The sequence below is a fragment of the Microcaecilia unicolor genome, chromosome 14 (assembly GCF_901765095.1).
Source record: "Microcaecilia unicolor chromosome 14, aMicUni1.1, whole genome shotgun sequence".
Taxonomy (NCBI): Eukaryota; Metazoa; Chordata; class Amphibia; order Gymnophiona; family Siphonopidae; genus Microcaecilia; species Microcaecilia unicolor.
In genome coordinates this window covers 29824201-29850562 of record NC_044044.1, presented here as the reverse complement: position 1 = coordinate 29850562, position 26362 = coordinate 29824201, and the positions used below count along the sequence as shown (strand labels likewise).

At 43.5% G+C, this 26362-nt stretch overlaps 1 protein-coding gene, 1 long non-coding RNA gene and 5 gene segments (V, D, J or C); 1 reads left to right on the top strand and 6 right to left on the bottom strand.

Annotated features, from left to right (window-relative positions):
• The window catches only part of LOC115457532 (immunoglobulin gamma-1 heavy chain-like), a 428753-nt gene that overhangs the window by 42547 nt on the left and 359844 nt on the right, over positions 1 to 26362 (bottom strand). Inside the window, exon 5 of one of the 2 annotated variants that reach the window (XM_030187000.1) lies at positions 21091 to 21142. In XM_030187000.1, the coding sequence (XP_030042860.1) occupies positions 21091 to 21142 (52 nt within the window). Of the gene's footprint in view, positions 1 to 18561; positions 18607 to 21090; positions 21143 to 26362 lie in introns of both variants that reach the window. The other variant, XM_030187001.1, reaches the window with a different exon arrangement.
• The window catches only part of LOC115457535, a 274317-nt gene that overhangs the window by 7408 nt on the left and 240547 nt on the right, over positions 1 to 26362 (bottom strand). Inside the window, 1 exon segment of the C gene segment in view lies at positions 20907 to 20962. Coding sequence covers positions 20907 to 20962 — 56 coding nt within the window.
• The window catches only part of LOC115457538, a 440220-nt gene that overhangs the window by 218639 nt on the left and 195219 nt on the right, over positions 1 to 26362 (bottom strand). Inside the window, 1 exon segment of the C gene segment in view lies at positions 22103 to 22150. Coding sequence covers positions 22103 to 22121 — 19 coding nt within the window.
• The window catches only part of LOC115457534, a 344279-nt gene that overhangs the window by 127043 nt on the left and 190874 nt on the right, over positions 1 to 26362 (bottom strand). The window contains 1 exon segment of the C gene segment in view: positions 16964 to 17010. Coding sequence covers positions 16964 to 17010 — 47 coding nt within the window.
• Positions 1 to 26362, bottom strand: part of LOC115457536 — a 357793-nt gene that overhangs the window by 147987 nt on the left and 183444 nt on the right. The window contains 1 exon segment of the C gene segment in view: positions 16200 to 16256. Within this exon segment, the coding sequence occupies positions 16200 to 16256 (57 nt within the window).
• The window catches only part of LOC115457537, a 367844-nt gene that overhangs the window by 181795 nt on the left and 159687 nt on the right, over positions 1 to 26362 (bottom strand). Inside the window, 1 exon segment of the C gene segment in view lies at positions 16802 to 16846. Coding sequence covers positions 16802 to 16846 — 45 coding nt within the window.
• Positions 20131 to 26362, top strand: part of LOC115457548 — a 28425-nt gene continuing 22193 nt past the window's right edge. Inside the window, exons 1-2 of the long non-coding RNA XR_003939974.1 lie at positions 20131 to 20182; positions 22693 to 22696. This is a non-coding gene — a long non-coding RNA (uncharacterized LOC115457548). The remainder of the gene's footprint in view (positions 20183 to 22692; positions 22697 to 26362) is intronic.

Below are 26362 nucleotides of genomic sequence, written 5' to 3'. Positions count from 1 at the left end.
CTTTACAGAATAGGTGAAAAACAACCCTATAATTATGATGGGAACATTCATGCCAGCTATAGAGCTGGTCTTGCTTGTGGCTAAATGCTAGAGATAATCACATAACTTATCCTGTTCTGTAAGTGACACGGGGGTGGGGGGTGGGGGGTGGGGGGGGGGTGTATGTGAAAGCTGCCTGTACTCCGCCCAGACATTGCACACCCATCTGTCAAATATGTAAGATATGTGCATATTTACAGAATGGGGCAGAGGCAGACTTTTGGCGCATTTATGCACACACATGCCTTCGTTCTACTTGTTACGCATTAATTGGTGCATAAATGTTAGCTCCTGCTTTGTAGAATGACCCCCTTAATGTCTTTCAGAAATGTAGTATTTTAAGATCCGAGGCTTTGCAATGTGTAGCATGTTCTCATCCTTTGCTCACATGCCCCGTCATGGTTGAATCAGTCTTATTTGGGTTCAATGAATGGTATCGCAACTTGTAACCTGAGCATCTCTCCTGGAACCATATTGCCTTTTATGCATTTGAATAGAGGTATTAAACTGGATACTGCTTCAAGAAGGAACTGGAGCAGAGATTTTCTAACTGGGAGCCAACAGGCACTCAGTGTGCCACACCTCAATCCCACCTTTCCACCCATACCATACATAAGGCATAGGTTGCATCGAACAATGTCTAGGAACCCAGTTTTGTGGGAGTACAAGCACTGTCCTCCACAACAAAAGGAATCTGAAACCCCCCAATCTACGAGAGCCAGTTCAGGTTATGTAGAGAAAGTTGGGCTTCTTACTGTATTTGACTGGGACAGTTTCCACATGACAATATGCTCCAGCAATTAAGTGACCAGAGTCACGGCTCCACAAATGTCACACCCATCACACACTTCCTCAACTCTTTGCTGACCCCTAGTTCGGTCCTTGAGTGGCCAGTGTCCCAAACGTAATTTCCCAAATTTAGGCTTCTCAAACTAAGGCTAGAAATGATACGGCGAAAATTCTCTGAGGCAAGTCAACCACCCCATCTACCCTCAATCTGGTATTGGAACAGGCAACGCCAGAGTCCTTCCCATCAAAGAAGGCTTTCTCTTTTTCAAAACCAGCCCTAGATAGGAGAAACCTGTCTTTTGGCCTCCACCGTGGCTTCAAAGTGGGGTATCTCCCATATAGGCAGGATTGTGATACAGAGAGATTCCTATTTTTCCAGAGCATCCCACCCAATTTACTGCCACCCAGTCTTCAGCTATTCTGAACCATTTTAAAAATGGAGTCTGAAGCGCTCACACCTATTAGAGGTCTGGAACAGACCTAGGCCGGCCCCCACACGTAGGCATTACTACCTCACACTGTGGCATGCATTAGAACAAAATTTAAACACAGTCTTCAGTTAAAGAAAACAACCCCACTCCCAGCAGCCAGTACTGTACTGGGGCAGATGCAGCTAGAGACTGAGGCTCAGTCAAACTACGCCCCAAAATACATCTATGTATAAGGTATACGCTAGATAAAAGAAAACATTTCTGGCAAAGCATTCAACCAAGGATGCAACTACAGCATTCGGACACTGATGAAGCCATAAATGTCTCACTTGCCTCAGATCCATAGAATGGGTCCAATGGTGGATGGGTCCAACCCTAGCTTACAGGACGATTGCAAATCCACACCTATCAATCGGGCCTCATCCCGGCACTGCAGCCTGAACTTTATCTTGCACCCTGGAATCTGGCATGCACCCTGAGTTGTTTGCTTCAAGGAAGCCTGAAATTAGTCTAGTAGCCTAGGCTTCAGGTTTCCCACTGGATTGAGATTCATCCAACATGGTCGATGCAGGACCTGTAGTCTTGCTTTCCTTAGAGGGAATCAGAAGGGAATATACAAGTCCCTGCAAACAATGGGTTGAACCCAGGACGGGATCAACCCTGACCGGTGAATCGGGATCCAGTTGGCAACCCTAGCTGGGCTATACCTTGAAACATGGTGCACATCCTGCTCCAGCTACATTTGCTAACCATTACAGGAAAACTGTCTGAGCCCCTCATTACAGTGGGAAAATTACAGCCGTGATATAATTTAAGAGTTTACACAAGAGTCGACAGCTTAAAGTGGCTGGAACATTTGCTAGGATATGGTAGAGGCTGTAGTCCAACGGCATTGTCCAAAATCAGTGAAAGTGGGTCTGCATAGCAGAGATATGGCAGAGGGACAGGGAAGCTACATGATAAATCAAACCACACATGCACCAACTCGAAATCTAAATGGGAAACCAGGATTGTATTTTCCAGTCTGCGGAGCTCTGTGCTACACTATAGAAATATAAATCACCAGTTTGGGGGGGGGGGGGGGGGGATCTGTGTTATACTACAGTCATATAAAGCACCTGCCAGGGGTCCGGGAGGAGAGCTGTGTGCTATACTGGGGGGGGGGGGTACTCTCTGCTGTACTACAGTAATGACAGCACCAGTCAGGGGTCCACAGGGTCCTGGTGTCTCTCCTTTACACTCTAGTAATATACAACACCAGCCAGAGTTCTGGGGTGTCCTGGGGGCTCTGTACTATAGTATTGTAATTATAGCGCAACCTAGGAGTCTGGAGGGTTCAGGGGGGCTTTCTGCTATGCTACAGAACTATACAACACCAGCCAGGGGTCTGGGGGCTTTGGCAGCACCAGCCAGAAGTCTGGGGTATTCGGAGGGGGCTCTGTGCTGTAGTACAGTAATTACAGCACCAGCCACTGGTGCGGAGGGATCTGGGGGGGGGTCCGTGCTATACTACAGTAGTTACAGCAAAAGCTAGGGGTCTGGGGGGGTTCGATGGGCTATACTACATTATAATACAGCATTAGCCAAAGGTTCGGAGGGTCTGGGGGGCTCCGTGCTATACTACAGCTAGGTGTCAAAAGCTAGGTGTCCGGGGGGGGGGGGGGGGGGGGGGGGTTCGATGGGCTCTGTTCTATACTACATTATCATACAGCACTAGCCAAAGGTGCGGGGTTCTGGGGTGCTCCGTGCTATACTACAGTAAAATACAGCACCAACCACAGGTCCAGTGTGATCTGGGGAGGGGGCTCCATGCTATACTACAGTAATTACAGCAAAAGCTAGGGGTCTGGGGGGGATTCGATGGGCTCTGTTCTATACTACATTATCAAACAGCACTAGCCAAAGGTTCAGGGGGTCTGGGGGGGGGGGGCTCTGCGCTATACTACAGTAATTACATCAAAAGCTAGGGGTCTGGGGGGGATTCGATGGGCTCTGTTCTATACTACATTATCAAACAGCACTAGCCAAAGGTTCAGGGGGTCTGGGGGGCTCCGTGCTATACTACAGTAAAATACAGCACCAGCCACAGGTCCAATGGGATCTGGGGCGGGGCTCTGTGCTATACTACAGTATTTACAGCAAAAGCTAGGGGTCTGGGGGGGTTCGATCGGCTCTGTTCTATACTACATTATCATACAGCACTAGCCAAAGGTTTGGGGGGTCTGGGGGGCTCCGTGCTATACTACAGTAATTACATCAAAAGCTAGGTGTCCGGGGGGGGGGGGGGATTCAATGGGCTCTGTTCTATACTACATTATCATACAGCACTAGCCAAAGGTTTGGGGGGTCTGGGGGGGGGGGGGGGGCTCCGCGCTATACTACAGTAATTACATCAAAAGCTAGGGGTCCGGGGGGGGGGGGGGGTTTCGATGGGCTCTGTTCTATACTACATTATCATACAGCACTAGCCAAAGGTTCGGGGGCGTCTGGGGGGCTCCGTGCTATACTGCAGTAATTACATCAAAAGCTAGGGGTCCGGGGGGGGGGGGGGGGGGTTCGATGGGCTCTGTTCTATACTACATTATCATACAGCACTAGCCAAAGGTTTGGGGGGGGGTCTGGGGGGTTCCGTGCTATACTACAGTAAAATACAGCACCAGCCACAGGTCCAGTGGGATCTGGGGAGGGGGCTCTGTGCTATACTATAGTAATTACAGTAAAAGCTAGGGGTCCGGGGGTGGGTTCGATGGGCTCTGTTCTATACTACATTATCATACAGCACTAGCCAAAGGTTTGGGGGGTCTGGGGGGCTCCGTGCTATACTGCAGTAATTACATCAAAAGCTAGGGGTCCGGGGGGGGGGGTTCGATGGGCTCTGTTCTATACTACATTATCATACAGCACTAGCCAAAGGTTTGGGGGTGTCTGGGGGGTTCCGTGCTATACTACAGTAAAATACAGCACCAGCCACAGGTCCAGTGGGATCTGAGGAGGGGGCTCCGTGCTATACTACAGTAATTACAGCAAAAGCTGGGGGTCTGGGGGGGAGATTTGATGGGCTCTGTTCTATACTACATTATCAAACAGCACTAGCCAAAGGTTCGGGGGGGAGGTCTGGGGGGTTCCGTGCTATACTACAGTAAAATACAGCACCAGCCACAGGTCCAGTGGGATCTGGGGAGGGGGCTCCGTGCTATACTACAGTAATTACAGCAAAAGCTAGGGGTCCGGGGGGGGGGGGGGTTCGATGGGCTATACTACATTATAATACAGCATTAGCCAAAGGTTCGGAGGGTCTGGGGGGCTCCGTGCTATACTACAGTAATTAAAGCAAAAACTAGGGGTCGGGGGGGGGGGGGTTTCGATGGGCTCTGTTCTATACTATATTATCATACAGCACTAGCCAAAGGTTCGGGGGGGTCTGGGGGGCTCCGTGATATACTACAGTAAAATACAGCACCAGCCACAGTCCAGTGGGATCTGGGGAGGGGGCTCTGTGCTATACTACAGTAATTACAGCAAAAGCTAGGGGTCCGAGGGAGGTTTGATGGGCTCTGTTCTATACTACATTATCATACAGCACTAGCCAAAGGTTTGGGGGGTCTGGGGGGCTCCGTGCTATACTACAGTAATTACAGCAAAAGCTAGGGGTCTGAGGGGGGTTCGATGGGCTCTGTTCTATACTACATTACCCACAGCACTAGCCAAAGGTTCGGGGGGTCTGGGGGGCTCCGTGCTATACTACAGTAAAATACAGCACCAGCCACAGGTCCAGTGGGATCTGGGGAGGGGGCTCTGTGCTATACTACAGTAATTACAGCAAAAGCTAGGGGTCTGGGGGGTTCGATGGGTTCTGTTCTATACTACATTACCCACAGCACTAGCCAAAGGTTCGGGGGGTCTGGGGGGCTCCGTGCTATACTACAATAATTACAGCAAAAGCTAGGGGTCCGAGGGGGGTTCGATGGGCTCTGTTCTATACTACATTATCATACAGCACTAGCCAAAGGTTCGGGGGGTCTGGTGGCTCCGTGCTATGCTACAGTAAAATACAGCACCAGCCACAGGTCCAGTGGGATCTGGGGAGGGGGCTCCGTGCTATACTACAGTAATTACAGCAAAAGCTAGGGGTCCGAGGGGGGTTCGATGGGCTCTGTTCTATACTACATTACCCACAGCACTAGCCAAAGGTTCGGGGGGTCTGGGGGGCTCCGTGCTATACTACAGTAAAATACAGCACCAGCCACAGGTCCAGTGGGATCTGGAGAGGGGGCTCTGTGCTATACTACAGTAATTACAGCAAAAGCTAGGGGTCTGGGGGGTTCGATGGGTTCTGTTCTATACTACATTACCCACAGCACTAGCCAAAGGTTCGGGGGGTCTGGGGGGCTCTGTGCTATACTACAGTAATTACAGCAAAAGCTAGGGGTCCGAGGGGGGTTCGATGGGCTCTGTTCTATACTACATTATCATACAGCACTAGCCAAAGGTTCGGGGGGTCTGGTGGCTCCGTGCAATGCTACAGTAAAATACAGCACCAGCCACAGGTCCAGTGGGATCTGGGGAGGGGGCTCCATGCTATACTACAGTAATTACAGTAAAAGCTAGGGGTCCGAGGGAGTTTCGATGGGCTCTGTTCTATACTACATTATCATACAGCACTAGCCAAAGGTTCGGGGGTCTGGGGGGGGGGGGGCTCCGCGCTATACTACAGTAATTACAGCAAAAGCTAGGGGTCCGAGGGGGGTTCGATGGGCTCTGTTCTATACTACATTATCATACAGCACTAGCCAAAGGTTCGGGGGGTCTGGGGGGGGGGGGGCTCCGCGCTATACTACAGTTATTACAGCAAAAGCTAGGGGTCTAGGGGGTTCGATGGGCTCTGTTCTATACTACATTACCCACAGCACTAGCCAAAGGTTCGGGGGGTCTGGGGGGGGGGCTCCGCGCTATACTACAGTAATTACAGCAAAAGCTAGGGGTCCGAGGGGGGGTTCGATACTACATTATCATACAGCACTAGCCAAAGGTTCGGGGGGTCTGGGGGCTCCGTGCTATACTACAGTAATTACAGCAAAAGCTAGGGGTCCGAGGGGGGGTTCGATGGGCTCTGTTCTATACTACATTATCATACAGCACTAGCCAAAGATTCGGGGGGTCTGGGGGGGGGGCTCTGTGCTATACTACAGTAATTACAGCAAAAGCTAGGGGTCTGAGGGGGGTTCGATGGGCTCTGTTCTATACTACATTATCATACAGCACTAGCCAAAGGTTCGGGGGGGTCTGGGGGGCTCCGTGCTATACTACAGTAATTACAGCAAAAGCTAGGGGTCTGAGGGGGGTTCGATGGGCTCTGTTCTATACTACATTATCATACAGCACTAGCCAAAGGTTCGGGGGGGTCTGGGGGGGGGCTCCGCGCTATACTACAGTAATTACAGCAAAAGCTAGGGGTCTGGGTGGGTTCGATGGGTTCTGTTCTATAGTACATTACCCACAGCACTAACCAAAGGTTGGGGGGGTCTGGGGGCCTCCATGCTATACTACAGTAAAATACAGCACCAGCCACAGGTCCAGTGGGATCTGGGGAGGGGGCTCTGTGCTATACTACAGTAATTACAGTAAAAGCTAGGGGTCCGGGGGGGGGTTTGATGGGCTATACTACATTATAATACAGCATTAGCCAAAGGTTCGGAGGGTCTGGGGGGCTCCGTGCTATACTACAGTAATTAAAGCAAAAACTAGGGGTCCGGGGGGGGGGTTTCGATGGGCTCTGTTCTATACTATATTATCATACAGCACTAGCCAAAGGTTCGGGGGGTCTGGGGGGCTCCGTGCTATACTACAGTAAAATACAGCACCAGCCACAGGTCCAGTGGGATCTGGGGAGGGGGCTCCGTGCTATACTACAGTAAGTACAGCAAAAGCTAGGGGTCCAAGGGGGGTTCGATGGGCTCTGTTCTATACTACATTATCATACAGCACTAGCCAAAGGTTCGGGGGGGGGTCTGGGGGGGGGGGGGCTCTGCGCTATACTACAGTAATTACAGCAAAAGCTAGGGGTCTGGGGGGTTCGATGGGTTCTGTTCTATTCTACATTACCCACAGCACTAGCCAAAGGTTCGGGGGGTCTGGGGGGCTCCGTGCTATACTACAGTAAAATACAGCACCAGCCACAGGTCCAGTGGGATCTGGGGAGGGGGCTCTGTGCTATACTACAGTAATTACAGCAAAAGCTAGGGGTCCGAGGGGGGTTCGATGGGCTCTGTTCTATACTACATTATCATACAGCACTAGCCAAAGGTTCGGGGGGTCTGGTGGCTCCGTGCAATGCTACAGTAAAATACAGCACCAGCCACAGGTCCAGTGGGATCTGGGGAGGGGGCTCCATGCTATACTACAGTAAGTACAGCAAAAGCTAGGGGTCCGAGGGGGTTTCGATGGGCTCTGTTCTATACTACATTATCATACAGCACTAGCCAAAGGTTTGGGGGGGTCTGGTGGCTCCGTGCAATGCTACAGTAAAATAGGGCACCAGCCACAGGTCCAGTGGGATCTGGGGAGGGGGCTCCGTGCTATACTACAGTAATTACAGCAAAAGCTAGGGGTCCGAGGGGGGGTTCGATGGGCTCTGTTCTATACTACATTATCATACAGCACTAGCCAAAGGTTTGGGGGGTCTGGGGGGCTCCGTGCTATACTACAGTAATTACAGCAAAAGCTAGGGGTCCGAGGGGGGGTTCGATGGGCTCTGTTCTATACTACATTACCCACAGCACTAGCCAAAGGTTCGGGGGGTCTGGGGGGCTCCGTGCTATACTACAGTAAAATACAGCACCAGCCACAGGTCCAGTGGGATCTGGGGAGGGGGCTCCGTGCTATACTACAGTAAGTACAGCAAAAGCTAGGGGTCCAAGGGGGGTTCGATGGGCTCTGTTCTATACTACATTATCATACAGCACTAGCCAAAGGTTCGGGGGGGGGGTCTGGGGGGGGGGGGCTCCGCGCTATACTACAGTAATTACAGCAAAAGCTAGGGGTCTGGGGGGTTCGATGGGTTCTGTTCTATTCTACATTACCCACAGCACTAGCCAAAGGTTCGGGGGGTCTGGGGGGCTCCGTGCTATACTACAGTAAAATACAGCACCAGCCACAGGTCCAGTGGGATCTGGGGAGGGGGCTCTGTGCTATACTACAGTAATTACAGCAAAAGCTAGGGGTCCGAGGGGGGTTCGATGGGCTCAGTTCTATACTACATTATCATACAGCACTAGCCAAAGGTTCGGGGGGTCTGGTGGCTCCGTGCAATGCTACAGTAAAATACAGCACCAGCCACAGGTCCAGTGGGATCTGGGGAGGGGGCTCCATGCTATACTACAGTAAGTACAGCAAAAGCTAGGGGTCCGAGGGGGTTTCGATGGGCTCTGTTCTATACTACATTATCATACAGCACTAGCCAAAGGTTTGGGGGGGTCTGGTGGCTCCGTGCAATGCTACAGTAAAATAGGGCACCAGCCACAGGTCCAGTGGGATCTGGGGAGGGGGCTCCGTGCTATACTACAGTAATTACAGCAAAAGCTAGGGGTCCGAGGGGGGGTTCGATGGGCTCTGTTCTATACTACATTATCATACAGCACTAGCCAAAGGTTTGGGGGGTCTGGGGGGCTCCGTGCTATACTACAGTAATTACAGCAAAAGCTAGGGGTCCGAGGGGGGGTTCGATGGGCTCTGTTCTATACTACATTACCCACAGCACTAGCCAAAGGTTCGGGGGGTCTGGGGGGCTCCGTGCTATACTACAGTAAAATACAGCACCAGCCACAGGTCCAGTGGGATCTGGGGAGGGGGCTCCGTGCTATACTACAGTAATTACAGCAAAAGCTAGGGGTCCGAGGGGGGTTCGATGGGCTCTGTTCTATACTACATTATCATACAGCACTAGCCAAAGGTTCGGGGGGGGGTCTGGGGGGGGGGGGGCTCCGCGCTATACTACAGTAATTACAGCAAAAGCTAGGGGTCCGAGGGGGGTTCGATGGGCTCTGTTCTATACTACATTATCATACAGCACTAGCCAAAGGTTCGGGGGGTCTGGTGGCTCCGTGCAATGCTACAGTAAAATACAGCACCAGCCACAGGTCCAGTGGGATCTGGGGAGGGGGCTCCATGCTATACTACAGTAAGTACAGCAAAAGCTAGGGGTCCGAGGGGGTTTCGATGGGCTCTGTTCTATACTACATTATCATACAGCACTAGCCAAAGGTTTGGGGGGGTCTGGTGGCTCCGTGCAATGCTACAGTAAAATAGGGCACCAGCCACAGGTCCAGTGGGATCTGGGGAGGGGGCTCCGTGCTATACTACAGTAATTACAGCAAAAGCTAGGGGTCCGAGGGGGGGTTCGATGGGCTCTGTTCTATACTACATTATCATACAGCACTAGCCAAAGGTTTGGGGGGTCTGGGGGGCTCCGTGCTATACTACAGTAATTACAGCAAAAGCTAGGGGTCCGAGGGGGGGTTCGATGGGCTCTGTTCTATACTACATTACCCACAGCACTAGCCAAAGGTTCGGGGGGTCTGGGGGGCTCCGTGCTATACTACAGTAAAATACAGCACCAGCCACAGGTCCAGTGGGATCTGGGGAGGGGGCTCCGTGCTATACTACAGTAAGTACAGCAAAAGCTAGGGGTCCGAGGGGGGTTCGATGGGCTCTGTTCTATACTACATTATCATACAGCACTAGCCAAAGGTTCGGGGGGGGTCTGGGGGGGGGGGGGGCTCCGCGCTATACTACAGTAATTACAGCAAAAGCTAGGGGTCCGAGGGGGGTTCGATGGGCTCTGTTCTATACTACATTATCATACAGCACTAGCCAAAGGTTCGGGGGGTCTGGTGGCTCCGTGCAATGCTACAGTAAAATACAGCACCAGCCACAGGTCCAGTGGGATCTGGGGAGGGGGCTCCATGCTATACTACAGTAAGTACAGCAAAAGCTAGGGGTCCGAGGGGGTTTCGATGGGCTCTGTTCTATACTACATTATCATACAGCACTAGCCAAAGGTTCGGGGGGTCTGGTGGCTCCGTGCAATGCTACAGTAAAATACAGCACCAGCCACAGGTCCAGTGGGATCTGGGGAGGGGGCTCCGTGCTATACTACAGTAAGTACAGCAAAAGCTAGGGGTCCGAGGGGGTTTCGATGGGCTCTGTTCTATACTACATTATCATACAGCACTAGCCAAAGGTTTGGGGGGGTCTGGTGGCTCCGTGCAATGCTACAGTAAAATAGAGCACCAGCCACAGGTCCAGTGGGATCTGGGGAGGGGGCTCCGTGCTATACTACAGTAATTACAGCAAAAGCTAGGGGTCCGAGGGGGGGTTCGATGGGCTCTGTTCTATACTACATTATCATACAGCACTAGCCAAAGGTTCGGGGGGTCTGGGGGGCTCCGTGCTATACTACAGTAATTACAGCAAAAGCTAGGGGTCCGAGGGGGGGTTCGATGGGCTCTGTTCTATACTACATTACCCACAGCACTAGCCAAAGGTTGGGGGGGTCTGGGGGGCTCCATGCTATACTACAGTAAAATACAGCACCAGCCACAGGTCCAGTGGGATCTGGGGAGGGGGCTCCGTGCTATACTACAGTAATTACAGCAAAAGCTAGGGGTCCGAGGGGGGTTCGATGGGCTCTGTTCTATACTACATTATCATACAGCACTAGCCAAAGGTTCGGGGGGGTCTGGGGGGGGGGGCTCCGCGCTATACTACAGTAATTACAGCAAAAGCTAGGGGTCCGAGGGGGGTTCGATGGGCTCAGTTCTATACTACATTATCATACAGCACTAGCCAAAGGTTCGGGGGGTCTGGTGGCTCCGTGCAATGCTACAGTAAAATACAGCACCAGCCACAGGTCCAGTGGGATCTGGGGAGGGGGCTCCATGCTATACTACAGTAAGTACAGCAAAAGCTAGGGGTCCGAGGGGGTTTCGATGGGCTCTGTTCTATACTACATTATCATACAGCACTAGCCAAAGGTTCGGGGGGTCTGGTGGCTCCGTGCAATGCTACAGTAAAATAGGGCACCAGCCACAGGTCCAGTGGGATCTGGGGAGGGGGCTCCGTGCTATACTACAGTAATTACAGCAAAAGCTAGGGGTCCGAGGGGGGGTTCGATGGGCTCTGTTCTATACTACATTACCCACAGCACTAGCCAAAGGTTGGCGGGGTCCGGGGGGCTCCGTGCTATACTACAGTAATATGCAGTACCTGCCAGAGGTCCAGGGGGGTCTCTGTGGTATACTGAAATAATATACAAAACTAGCCAGGGGTCCAGGGGACTCTGTTCTGCATTACAGTATCATACAGTCTTAGCTAAAGATATGGGGGGGGGGCTATGTGGTAAACCCCCATAATATACAATAGCAGTGTAAAGTGGGGAATATGGATGCAGGGGCTTCAAGCTGTAAAGCACCAGCCTGATGCCCGGATCATCTGTCTAAAAGATTAATATTGTTGTACCGAAATACATAAGCATATTTAAACGTAGGCTAGTTAACTAGAGGACACACACGCTTTTCAGATATAGTGATGAATATAGCTGTATTTTGAATTCTGTATAAATAGTAGTTCTTATCAAGAATGTTTTCTAGTATAAATGCATACGAACCTTTATAAAATATACAGAATGTAGCTACATAGATCACTATATTTTAGGAGGACATATTAGTGGCTTATAGTTAGTTATCCTTTCATTAAACATTGCATTACCGGAACAATCTTTCAGCCCGTTCAAAATTGCATAGAAAGATGGACTTTAATTATCATATATCTTTATGGGTCATCAAACAAATGCCCCTCATTTCTAAACCATTATATATATAAATAAATACACACGATATAGAAATATATGGACAACTTAATGTACAGCTAAAAATGCGACCCGTTATCAAAAAATGTTAGCTGAGAATCATTATTCTATCTTAGCATATCTTTAAAAACTCCATGAAGCCATAACAATAAGTTAATCATCTCCTTATGTACATCTAGGTTACCTAAAAATCCACCACTAACTATATGAAATAAACCTTGCAAGTATATCTACGTATAAAATAGAAAAATATAGTTAAAATGGATTATATCATTTTAGAATTGGTATATATACAGTTTTGCATTTATTACCAAATTCTTTGATTGGTAATTCTTTTAGTCAGACTGATTTTACATGTTTTTCTAAAATATTTCAATTATTTTGCTGTGTTTCTCTATATCTATATGTGTGTTTATATTTCAATATATATCAACATTTATATCACTCAATCAATATCTATCTATCTATATATAATTAAAGTAACCTTAGAAATATGAATTAAAATGGAATAGATAATATAAAAATATATAAAAAAACTGTATATATAACAACTGAACGGAATTATATTATCAGGTTCAACTTAAAGAATTCAGCAAAATATTAACGTAGTAAATGTATAAAGTATAATACCTTAGATATTTTAATTTATAATATATTATAAGACAATATCCATCCTATATTGTAAGTCGCCTAGAGATTTTATGATTCGGTAGGTAGTGAATTAATCAAGTAAATAACACTATATTAAAGCAATATAATGTAAAAGTATTTTTATCACACTTTATATATAAATGTTTGAAATATATTTATACATACGTATAACATCTATTGCATAAAACATTCTCAAAGTTATAACTCATAACTACTCATAACATGAAGGAAGAAACCATCCTGTTTTCAAAAACCTTTTCCCCAGGAGGCACAGACCGGGTAAAATCTTTGAAAAGCAGGGATCTACTCTATAAAACATTCTGAAACAGATAACATTTGCTAAATTAAATTGTAGTTCAAGTAAGATAAATTACTCTACCATGCTCCCTAAATAGGTTAACTCATGCATGAACACCTAACAATTACACATCTTGATCTAAATATAAACTGTGTAAGAGACGTCAGTTATTTAAACACTTGGAAATAAATCTAAAATCTTTAGCAGACTACAGTTAAATGACCTTCTCAATTAAACCACAAAGCAAACCCTATTTAGTAAACATGGCTACTATACTTGTATTAAATAAATTAATTACACAAGTGATGTCTTCAAAATAACTAGAAATGCCCTGATTAAAACCTTCTATAGCACAGAACAACACAAGTTTCCACTAACCAATATGTCTAAAGTTTAAGTGTTGGAATACTGCAATTTTTTTTTCATCATCAAATCTTTTAAAGATGTATCATAAAATGAACGCCTTTAAAAAAAAAAAAAATAAAACCAATTGAAACTCCTCTGACTTTTTAATGGTTTAAAACATAGGGCTCAGTTTGCAAAGGCTCTAAAAATGGGCTTCTATACAGTAATCACGCATTCATTTTTAGCCAGCACTAAAAACACTAGCATGCCTTTGTAAACAGGACAAATAGTGAACTCTGGAAACTTTCACCAAATCATCCGCTCAAGACATAATCCGTTCTAAACGAGCAGTTTCCTAAAATTTCTGTACTTACAAAAACTATAAAAACATAAAAAAATTATTTAAGGGCAAAATGTAAGAAAGTTCTTACCGGTTGTGGCAATGATTGAAGTCCCCAGGATTGCAGAAGCCAGTAAAAAAAGACCAATTCCTCTGTTGTCCCAGTACACAGTGACCTTCCACTGATAAACTTTTCACACTCATGTTTTAAATCAGTGCCTACCGTACTTCTAGAAACTTCTTAAGCTTTATACCATTTTAAACAATTTAGGACAGATTATATGAGCTCGAATAGTTTAGGCTTTTTGAGAATTTCAAAATTAAATTAAAGTTAGTAGATGGTGTTTTATACAAAATGTAGACATATTTCTTTACAGTTCCACTAATGTAGCATTAATATTAAAATCTACTTACCTATTTTTCAAACTATTTAGTTGAAATATATATATAATATATAACTATCTATACAAACACATATACATATTGATATTTTCTAAAGGTGAACAGTAAAAATATTCAAATATATATATATATGAACATGTATATGAAAAATATAAATCTTAATTAAAAAAAATATTTCTAAAAACTTTCTCTAAGGAGCATAAAGAATAATTGCCCACAATTAAAATGCTCTTCCTTACAATTATTGATTTAAAATTGCCATTGTATAAGCTTCAGGATCAAAGATTGAAAAAAAAAACTGACCAACTTAATTTGTGTTAAATTAAAAACTACCATTAAAATAGTTGCCTGACTTTCTCTAGTCTTTTAGGCTTCGTAGCTTGAAGGAAAATGTGCCCTGGAAACTTTAATTTCCAAAAATAAAACATATTGACAAAATATGAGACTCCTAAGTGCCCTAAATTCTCTTTAATTGCAGGCTGTTTGCTTTCTTTAGAAACAAGTGTGGGGGCTTCATTTTTCTTTCTTTAATTTTTTTAAATGTTATTAATTTACCCAATGGTTATAATTTTTATTCCTTCTATGGTTTTTTTTGTTTCCCCACTTCTTCTTTTTCTAATCTCTTTCTCCCTTTTCTAAGAATAGTCCTTGTTTCGTGCAAGTTTTTCTTCAGGAACCCTTTCAAGCCGTATTTTGCACTTTTATTTGCTGCCGGTTAATGCGATTAAACATTAAAAAGAGATATGTAAAAATAGCAATAATTATTTCTTTGCCTTGTTCTTCTTTTTGTGATGGTGATTTTGGTACCTTGTACCCATTAGCTGACTGTACCAAACTCAAAACTTCAAATTGAAAGCTCTAGTTTTAATTAATTGATAGAAATTAATAGATGTTTAAAATTACTTTTTAAAAAATTCTTTTCTACTAAGTAAGTTGATCAATAACATGTCCCCCACCACAATGTTTCTAGGATATAATCCGAAAATGTACATGCTGGTTATCTCAAAAATTTAAAGTTAATTTTAATTTAAAATTAATTAATACTTTCCTTGCAAAGGCCGAGAGAGAAAGAAAATGGTAGAGTTTAGGATTAAAAAAAAATAGTGCACAAAGCATAGAGACTATAATCACTAATATTACTTGTTTATCATTTAATTCTTTTCTAAAGAAACTGTGGTCATCAAATTCTGAGATGTCTTTAGACTTAATTAAACCAAAAGACATATAAACATTGGGTTTTACTGAAGATTGCGTGGTTGTGGTCCGTTGTTGCTAGCTATGATCATCAGGAAAACTTAAAACAATTTGCCACTTGATACTTTTACAAAGTCTGGGATCAAACGTTGTTTTTTATTAACTTTTAAATTTTAAAGCTTCTCTCATGTCCTATTTCTAGTCAAGGTTTACATTTTCTAATTAAACATCTAAGCCTACAAAAAATAATTAGATTTTCTAACATCTTGTTAATTAAAAAAAAAGTGTTAATCAGACTCCAGTAATCAAAGCGTCATGGCGTCATGGTTCTAAATAGCGTCTACTTCAGTCTATACCAAAACCTGGTGGTAGAAAAACAACCTAAAAATAATTTAATAAAAGAATAAACAGTCATGTATTGGTGCTCAAAGTCACTATAACGTTGGTCCCTCTTTCATGGCAGCCCAATAAACTACTACTACTTAGCATTTTTTCCAAATTCAAGTCCCAACGAACTTTGCCGTCTTTTCTAAGTAAGCGATATTCTATCTTTTAAATAAAATACTGTATGTCAATGCTTTTTTTCTTTTTTAACTTGATGTCACGGTGATCGTGAACCCAAATCGGTAAGATCTCCTATTTAGTTCCTACAAAAAACTGGATCTTTTTCTTTCTATAAAACACTCTTTTGCAGTGGAAAAAAAATATTTTGCAAAAAGAAATACATTTCGCCTTATTTTCTCTATTCTTTGCTGTACATTCTGTTTCTGAGGTATTATATAAAAAAAAAAAACTCCAGTGGAAAATTATAATTTCAAGGCGTGAAAAAGAATTTATTAGAGTTACCTGATGTGACCGTGACATGGGTCCCTTGTCCCCAGTAAGCCAAACCATGATAGGAGTCACCGTGAAATATTTCAGTGTCTGGACTTAAGACTAAACTTGACTAACAACCGTACGGCCCTTATCTGGGCCAAATATTTCATTTAGGGCCTTTAGTTAAAAATATGAAGATATCTCAGTATTACATTTTACGGTAACCTACACTGAGAATCTTAAACCAGAATCTTTTGTCCCCCATAGAGAATAAACAACATACAACCCTAGAATAACATTTTCAAATTGCATCACTTTGAAATAAAAAGCGGAAACCTAACTCTTGGCTGCCCTTTTGTTTGTTTCTGTGAAATTCAACCAACAAAAAAACTCAAAAAAAAACAAGCTAAGATTTCTGCTTATCAGTCAAGGCATGAATCTACTGATAAAAGGGTTATTACTATGAGGACTTTCATTGCCAAAGATTTCTGTCATAGGCACAGAATGAAAGAAATTGTTTGAAAATCAAAGTCCTTGGCATGGCCATAGATATAGCGACAACCCCCCCCCCCTGAAATAAATACACTTAAACCATTTAACCCTCTCCCCCACAATTAAAGAGTTAAGAATACCTGTTGTGACGGTCACCAACGTTCCCTGACCCCAGTACTCCCAGGCACACGTTGAAATTGTGCCCCATTAACATGTAACTAAAACCTAAACCTGTAACTTAAGATATTCTAGGACTTTTCTTTAAAGGACATTCAACTAAAAAATTCAAACTGAAATTTTACCTGTGGTTACTGTGACCATGGTCCCTGGTCCCCAGAAGTCAAACCAGTTATCACACTGGGCCATTTCTGTGTTCTGCTTTACCAATAACCTAATACTTGATTACCAGGACCAGACTGTATAAATTATTAGTAGAAGGTTGTTTTTTTTTTAGTTTAAAATGTCTAGTTTCTCTGTATTTATTGAAATAACATAGGCATATATAGGACAGAGTGAAAACGTTACCTGAGATGACAGTTGTAGAAATTCACTTTGAATCAATTCCATCGCCCTGCTAAACTAAAACGTGAACTGACCCATTTTCTAAATTACTTTTTCAACATCTATATTCCTTCTCCTTTCTCACCAATAAAACAAAATATTAACTTCTGGTACAGTTTATATAGAAACGGAGATTGTACGTCATAAGAATTCTGTTACATCTTGGATAACTATCATGTGGTTTTTTTTCTGTTCGTTAAATCTGATGAAGTTCTTACCATATTAAACTTTGATTCATGGTGCCATCAGACGCCTAATTAACTCCAGACTCCCTACATTCTTAAAATGGGCACAGTTACTTTTAAAGTTCTCTTTCTTATCGCTGGCTTTAAATAAATTGATACGACCAGATGAAAAGCAAAATAAAAGAAAGTCTTACCTGATGACACTGTCAGAAAGGTCCCTGGACCCCAGACATCAAAAGCATAACACAGTGAGAAAAGACTCCAAAGATCTGTACAAAAACTACTTATTCTAACTGACCGGGCGTTGCCCCATCATTAAAACTTACTCTGCCCAAGATTCTATTTTTGTGATTATACCAAAGCAAAATCTGAATGTTTAAATTTCTCAATTTTTGATATACTGCCTCTTTTGAAGCACAAATCGAGGTGGTTTACATATGTCTCTATTCAGGTACTATACTATACATTATTTTTAATTGACTTCCTAATTGAAATATGTAACCTATACTACTTTTAATGCATTGGTACATATTATTTTTTTTTCTAGCATGGGATTCCTTTACTAGCAAGCCATCTTACTTCTTTCACTCCATTACTCAAAATCGTTACTCAAAATACAGATTTTATCGCCAATTTTTTGTTTTTAAAATCGTTATATCGAGTTATCTTTAAAGTGAGGTGGGGAAAAATGGGGTAATCTTATTGTCTTTTTATTTTAACCATGACCTTGGTTCCTGCTCCCCCCCCCCAGTATTCAAAGCCTGCCTCACAATTTCAGTTGTCTTATCTAACCGTTCAAAAACTTAGCCTAATTTTCAGAAAACAAAAATGTAATTTAATGAAGCAAAATTAATTTAAACGTATGGAGTCTATTTTAAAAGAAGGCAAAGTGAAATTAAAGCTCTTTTCGTCTTCTGGAAGGAATTTACTGAGCTCCTGGACATATAAACATAATTTTAACAAAAGTTCTATAGTGATTGCTAATTTTCTAGACCCGAAGGTCACGATGACCTTGTCTTGAATTGTATGACAATCAGTTGTTACATTGCATATTCTGGCTGCCTACAGATTAGATCTCATTTAACCAACCAGAGAATTAAATAAACCCCTTTTCTGAAAGCAAATATTAAGAATCAAAAGTGTGAAAGGCATACCTGTGGTCACAGTCAACATGGTCCCTTGACCCCAAACATCAAGATACACAGTGCTATTTTCCCCAAGTTTTCTCGTACAAAAATTATTTCCCTGCGGTTGAACCCTGAAGGCGTGATGTTTTATTTTAAGTTTGAAAATGAATCGTTACATGAAAAGGTTCCCCTGTCATAAATAGTTTTGCAAAGTAGAAAGCATCTTTAAAGAGAGAGATTCCTAACGTTATTCTAAACAGGAGATTTTAAATTACCAACATTTCCAATGAGAAAATATATATATGAATGAAAGGGGTGTTTATTACCTGATGTTACGGTCAGACTTGTCCCTTGACCCCAGACATCAAGACCCCAGTAACACATTAATACATTTCTTTGCCTCTGATGCACAAAACTCTAGGGAGGAGGGGTCTCTTTTCATTTCTGTCAATCTAATTTCCTTGTACTAAAATTCCAGCTACAGAAGTTTATAAGATTTCTTTATAAGGTAAGATGCGTTTTTAAAAGCTGTTAAAAGCTAAAATGAAAAGCAAATTATAGATTAAAAAAAAAACCTTGAAGCGATTTTGATTTACCTGATGTTATGGTCACAATTATCCCTTGACCCCAGACATCGAAAGCATCATAGTCACAGTATTACAGCTCTTTCCTACCCTTGAACCAAACCAATTATCACTCTTGAGCAGGGGATCAAATCCACAAAAAGGAAAATCAACTTTTTACCTGTAGTGATGGGACTTGGGTTCCTGAACCCCAGTAATGCAGACAGGGATACTAAACTTCCCCACCACCATTTGCCAAAAGAACAACCCTGAACACAAATAACCGTTTCTAAATTTTTGTGGAAGGATGATCTCACCAAATCAATATGGAATTAACACAGAGTAATTTTGGTTTTTTCCACTGCCAAGACTAACCTCTGATCTGCATGAATTTATAAGTCCATACACTTCAGTTTCTGATCTCTCTAAACAGCGAAACAGAATAAATGTTACTTACCTAAGACTTTTCTCAGATTGTTATAGAAATACCTCACTTGAATCAAAGTTATCTGCTGGTTTCCTATTATCCTGCCTAATTTGTCTGACTGCACTTTCCACATTCCCATAGCGAATTCCATTCTAATAGTTCTTTTTCCGACATTACACAGCCTTAATTTTTGAAAGACACTTTTTGGGACTTGTTAAATTAAGAGAGAAGGAGAAAAGAAGTTGTTATCTGTCGTCACTGTCACCAGGGCCCCCTGTCCCCAGTAGTCAAAATAGTCATCACAGGGTTACCTGTTGGAACCCGATTGCACAAAAAAACCTACAGCCCTGCAAATCTGTCTGGATGTGTCAAACTCTACCGTACATTTCCAATCAAACGTTGTGAGATCAACTATTTTACTAGATTAAAAAAAAAAAGGTAATTAGGCCCCTAATTTACAAAGAGTTTCAGCAGAGGCACAGAGTGAAATCTTTGTAAAACAGAGTCCTTAACACACTGATCTAATCTATTGGCTTTCCCCCTAACACGATAAACAATTAATTTTGGTCACTCAGACTTAAAAAGAATAAGAGGCTATGACTTTACCTGTGCTGACGGTCAATTTTGTGCCTTGTCCCCAGATGTCGAAGTAACCATAGTAGCACAGTGACCCATTAACTTGTCCTCAGTGTACAAAACCCCTTCCTAGGCCTGTTTTCTTAGTGTGGCTCATCCCCAATTGTTTTGCTAGTCTAGTAGAATTCAAGCTTCCTTTAAAAGTTGTGGGTCTTTGCACAATTTACTGGTCCATTCTCTTTGCTTTGGGAATGGATGAGTTTTCTGGAACAGTTCTTTCTGTACCTAAAGTGACAGCCAGCATGGTCCCTGTCTCCAGCAATGAAGTAGTGATCACAGCCGTCGATATTTAAATGCACAAGACCTATGGAAAGTCTGACTTACTTGGCTGGATATCTGCTTTTTAGGGTTCAGTATTTAAAATATTTCTCTGACCCAACACATGAGTTTAATCTGGGGTTTTTATCCCATTTCTTTCTTCTTATTATTAAGCAGAAGTGTCTCACTATCGGGAGACCTCACGATTAAGCTACCTGCCCCTTCTGCCCTTCTTAAATTTCAATGGTGGTTATAATTATTTCAACTATTCAGAGTGCCCTGCCTTTAAAAAGGTAAATATGGAATTTCAGCAACATCCTGTTTCTTTACCTGGCAGGACAGAATCTGAAGATGTTTAAATAGATTATGGTCATATTTACCTGAAGTCATTGTGACCAATATCCCTTGACCCCCCCCCCCCAATAAACAAACAGATACAGTAATAGAATTGTAATATTCTGTCCTTAGCTGTGACATCGGTTATTTACCTGTGGTGACGGTAACGAGGGTCCCTTGTCCCCAGGAATCAAAAGCATTCCAACCCCTCATTGATTTATCTCCTCCTGCTCTCGGTGCTCAAACATGCTTGCAAACTCATTATTTCTTAAAGGAACCTTTTTCCACATGACATCTGTACATAGACTTATCTGGGATTAAACGATTAAATCTTACCTGTGGTGACTGTCACCATGGTTCCTTGTCCCCAGTTATCGAAATACCAGTTACACAAAGACGCCTTTGCCCATTTGTCTCGTACAAAAACACAGTTTTGTAGCAGAGAATGGAGATTGTAACGTCTTGTGTCCTATTAGAAGGGCCTGAACGTCCTTTCTCTAAGCCCTGAGCCCATGCGCCAGGCCCCCTCCCTGCCCATCTTCAAAGCCTTGCTCAAAGTCCACCTCTTCAATGTCGCCTTTGGCACCTAACCATTTTACCTCTATTCAGGAAACCTAGACTGCCCTTACTTACATTTCGCCCATTAGATTGTAAGCTCCTTGGAGCAGGGACTGTCCTTTTTTGTTAATCTGTACAGCGCTGCGTAACCCTAGTAGCGCTCTAGCAGTAGTAAGCCTGTTTCTTAGTTAATTTTTTGCTTAGTGTCTAAAATTCAGGAACTAGGAAATAGCCAATATATTGCAACAGGATTGCAAGTATTTGGCATTGGGTCTTCTGGCATCATTAGATTTGCATTGTGTCTTCGATTTTAATTTCAGAAACGTGAAGAAATAACTTAGCAGGCCTTTCGTAATATTTTCTTATCTGGATTCCTCACTTCCTTGAAATAAACTGGTGCTCCTAGAACGACCTTGAATTATGAGTTTACCATTAAAAATATTATGTATCAACGACAGCGGGAACATTATAGAATGTGCGATCTATGGCTGCCCCCAAAAAGCAAACACCCCGTTAAAACACATGGCTAGCTTCGCCTCCTAAGTCTGAGCGTTTCTGGTATCTTAAGTTTTGAATTAGAACATCAGACTTAATGAAACATCTGATTCGATCTTACCTGAGCTGACTGTCACCAGGGTCCCTTGTCCCCAGTAGTCCATTGCTCCCCAGTTATCACAGTATTACAGTTTGCTGCCGCACATGGTATAAAAACCCACCTCAAGCCCCTTTTTTGTAGAACGTTTTTTTGGCCTTGAACAAGTCAATAAAAAGCATTTTTTTAAAAAATTACCTGAAGTCACTGTGACCATGGTTCCTTGTCCCCAGTAATTGAAGGCAGCCCAGTAGCACAACGTTGGTTACCTCCACTGGGTTATACAAAAATGAAGCCTACAGTAGATTCTCAGAGATCCTGCCCACTAGTTCTTGAATTAATGGATTGTTAAGAGTAGACAAGCGAATCCTAAGTCAGATCTGAAGGGCCTGTATTCCAACTTTTATCATAGCAGCCCTCAAAGAAAGGTAACCACAGGCCATCTACATACTGGAATAAAATTTAGTTGGTGTGAATCATTGTTAATCTATTTTCTTGTACCTTCATTTGACGCACAGATGGAGAAAAACTTATGACAGTTTTTTGTCTAATTCCAAACACTGCTGTAGTTTTTTTTTTTCTCTCTCTTTGAAAATATTGTGATCATTTCATTGATACATGTGGAGCAAAACTCATCTGGCTCTCGTGTCACCGTCTTCCCTGCACTGCTCAAGTGCTTCTGTCTCCAAATGCTTTAACATTTACAAAAACCAAAATAACAGAGAAAATCAAGACGTCAACTCCAGTCGAACTGATGACAGTGAAAACAGGAGTCGCGGAGAAAGGAGATGAGTCAAAGCAAAGAGAAACATGTATGCAGGGAATAAACTCCCTGAGCCCATACGCCAGGCCCCCTCCCTGCCCATCTTCAAATCCTTACTCAAAGCCCACCTCTTCAATGTCGCCTTCGGCACCTATCCACTACACCTCTCTTCAGGAAATCTAGACTGCCCCAACTTGACATTTCGTCCTTTAGATTGTAAGCGCCTTCGAGCAGGGACTGTCCTTCTTTGTTAAACTGTACAGCGCTGCGTAACCTTAGTAGCGCTCTAGAAATGTTAAGTAGCAGTAGTAGCAGTTCAATCATGGACCTTTGATCACATATAGTAATTCCATGTTTTCTGTCCAATGATAGAAGTCAACAGTTCAATGCCGACATGCGGAAAAAAGCAAGTTTTGGATGCATTTCCTTCATGGTTTTGCACAGTTTTTTCAAGAGACAGGATCCTCTAAATGTGCCTGTGTCTACTGTCTGCATCTATATAGACAATCACGGTATGCAACGTGGCACACTGAATCGTACACTTAAAATTTAGAATTATAGACCGTGTTGTATATTGTATTCTTCCTGGGTTCTTTCTGGAGATAGGCAACTTAAAAAAAAAGCCTTCAATTCAGCAATAAATGCAATATTGCATGAGGTACAGTAGGTGTTCTGGTGTTCCCTTGTTTCTCTGTACATTTCCCCTGGTACCAGATGCCTTGGTTTCCTTCTCAAACACCATTCCCAGCCTTTAAAAGCTCTTCAACATGCTAAGTCATGGCAGAAATGTGTAAAACAGCACAAACACAGTGGATAAGAACCTCCCGGAGGAAGAGGTTTCCTGTCCCAGACCCTCCCAACCAGAGCATGAGATGGTTATCAAAGGAAGAGGGAGAGTCCAAATCCCCTCACACGGCAACAGAGAAGCAATGTCAACATTATAACCCCGCTGTGCTAGAAAACAGCTGGGATGACAATCTGGACACAATTGTGGAGAAGCTTCAAGTTGCAGTTACTGGGGATATTTTATTTATTTATTTATTACATTTATAGCCCACATTTTCCCCACTGATAGCACGCTCAAAGTGGCTTACATAAATCTGTAGTGAGGCTACAGTGCAAGTAGAACGAATTAAACAAATTGAGAATAAGATAGGAAATGACAATTAAACAGCAATAAGCATCAAACATATAAATGGCAAGTGACCGACTCACCTGCAAATGCGCAGTAGAGACTTCTCTCTCTGTCCCGCCCTCGCGTCAAGACGCGATGACGTCAGAGGGCGGAACAGAGAGGGAAACGGAGTCTGACTGTCGGGCGCTGCCGCTGGAGCCTGGAAACGAACATGGCGCGCACCAACCTCCACCCTCTCCCCATCCCCGCCGCCGCTCCCGTCCCTCCCTCCGTGCCGGGCCCCCTGCAATGACCTGACAGCGCCTCTCATCTCCGTGTGGAAACGCTGCAGGCAGCAGCAGAGCGATCTGCTGCTGCCTGCAGCGCTTTCACACGGAGGTGAGAGGCGCTGTCAGGTCAGTGCAGGGGGGCCCGGCACGGAGGGGGGAGGGAGCGGCAGCGAGGAGGGTAGCTGGAAATCTCGCCCGTTTTAACGGGCTTAACGGCTAGTGAGATAATAACAAGTAATTAGTGTCCTTGGATCTTATTAATGGTAAGAGATTTATTTAAATTAGGTTGAACCTGGGGAATAAGCCTTCTTAAACAATACTGATTTCAATAATTTTCTGAAATTTAGGTAGTTCTGGGTAGATTCTTCTCCCTACAGATAAAAAAAGCTCAGTGCAAGAAAACCAGATGCTGTGGTAAAGGGGAAAAGGTGAGAGATGTCAGTGCCAAGTGACCATTCTGTACGAAAATGCAGAGACCATGAACATGTGGCACAGACGTGATCCCAACGGAGTTGAATGGCACTGGATTGATTATTCCAAATGCACACTGGAATGTTGCCTGTGTATGTTATTTCATAAACATGTATGTGGTGACCAAATCGTGGTAACATCTGCTTTCCTAAATACACTTATTTTTAATTTTTTTGTTTTTATTTATTTATTTGGAGGAAAAAAGCCTCTGAATGCCCTTGGTCATTGATATACTTTTTTTTATGACTCGCTGGACTTCAAGTCATCACTGGCTAAAAAAAACCCTCCATTTTTATTTTAACTTTGTCTGTATTTCATTCATTTATCTTATAGTTCATGGAAGTTTAACGTGGCCTGTGCATGTTACACAGAACCAGGCTGTCTTTGGCACAAATGCTGAGATGGGCATTAGCAGTGAATCTGAGAGACTGAGGGCATCTCCAACATACCCTGGCATCGCCAGTGAGGTTCATTTCTGATAGTGGAATTAGAAAAGGTGCAGAGAAGGCCGACAAAAATGATAAAGGGGATGGGATGACTTCCCTATGAGGAAAGGCTAAAGTGGCTAGGGTTCTTCAGCTTGGAGAAAAGGTGGCTGAGGGGAGATATGATAGAGGTCTATAAAATAATGAGTGGAGTGGAACGGGTAGATGTGAAGCGTCTGTTTACGCTTTCCAAAAATACTAGGACTAGGGGGCATGCGATGAAGCTACAATGTAGTAAAATTAAAACGAATTGGAGAAAATTGTTCTTCACTTAACGTGTAATTAAACTCTGGAATTCGTTGCCAGAGAATGTGGTAAAGGCGATTAGCTTAGCGGAGTTTTAAAAAGGGTTTGGACGGCTTCCTAAAGGAAAAGTCCATAGACCATTATTAAATGGACTTGGGGAAAATCCACTATTTCTAGGCTAAGCAGTATAAAATGTTTTGTACATTTTTGGGATCTTGCCAGGTATTTGTGACTTGGATTGGCCACTGTTGGAAACAGGATGCTGGGCTTGATGGACCTTTGGTCTTCCCCACTATGGCAATAGTTATGTACTTATGTATGGGCGCATTTAACCTATTTGGAGCTATTACCCAGAAAAAAAAAACTTTGCAAGACATACTAAGGGTGCCCTCAGCCTTAAGCTGGGGGCTCATAACTTCAGCTGAGCCAAATCCTAGTTGCAAGGAAAAGAGGTGTAGGTGGGGGGTTGGGTTTGAGGAAGATTTTTGTGAGGATCAAATATAGTACCAAGAGGGGGTGGGGGGGAGTGCAAGTAAGGGAGTTTATGACTGGGCAGGGAAAAGTGGACGGGAGGAATTGTGGGCAAGAGGTTTGGTGGGCTTGGTTATTTTGGGTGGGTGGGCTGCTAGGGAAGGAGCAGGTAGAGAAGTTGTCACTTGAATTTTTCTCCCTTCTTGTTAATATTTGTTACTTTGTTGGTGGAGATTGTGAGTAGGGTTTGGGTGGAGGTAGTGTTTGCAGCTGTTGTACTGGGTGGGTAACAAAAGGGGTTGGATGGACCTGGATGTGGCCTGGGAAAAAGGGAGATATGAAGAAGTAAGTCATTATGGAATGATATTTGCTTGCGTGAGACAACCACCATGAGTTGTGGTAAGACTCTGAGTCACCACAGGTCTTGCAGAGGTTAAGTTTATGGTAATTCTATATGGCTGTATCAGACCAGGCTAGTTCATCACCAACTAGCTATATGGGGTGGGAGGAAAAGTAACATAACATAGTAACATAGTAGATGACGGCAGAAAAAGACCTGCACGGTCCATCCAGTCTGCCCAACAAGATAACTCATATGTGCTACTTTTTATGTATACC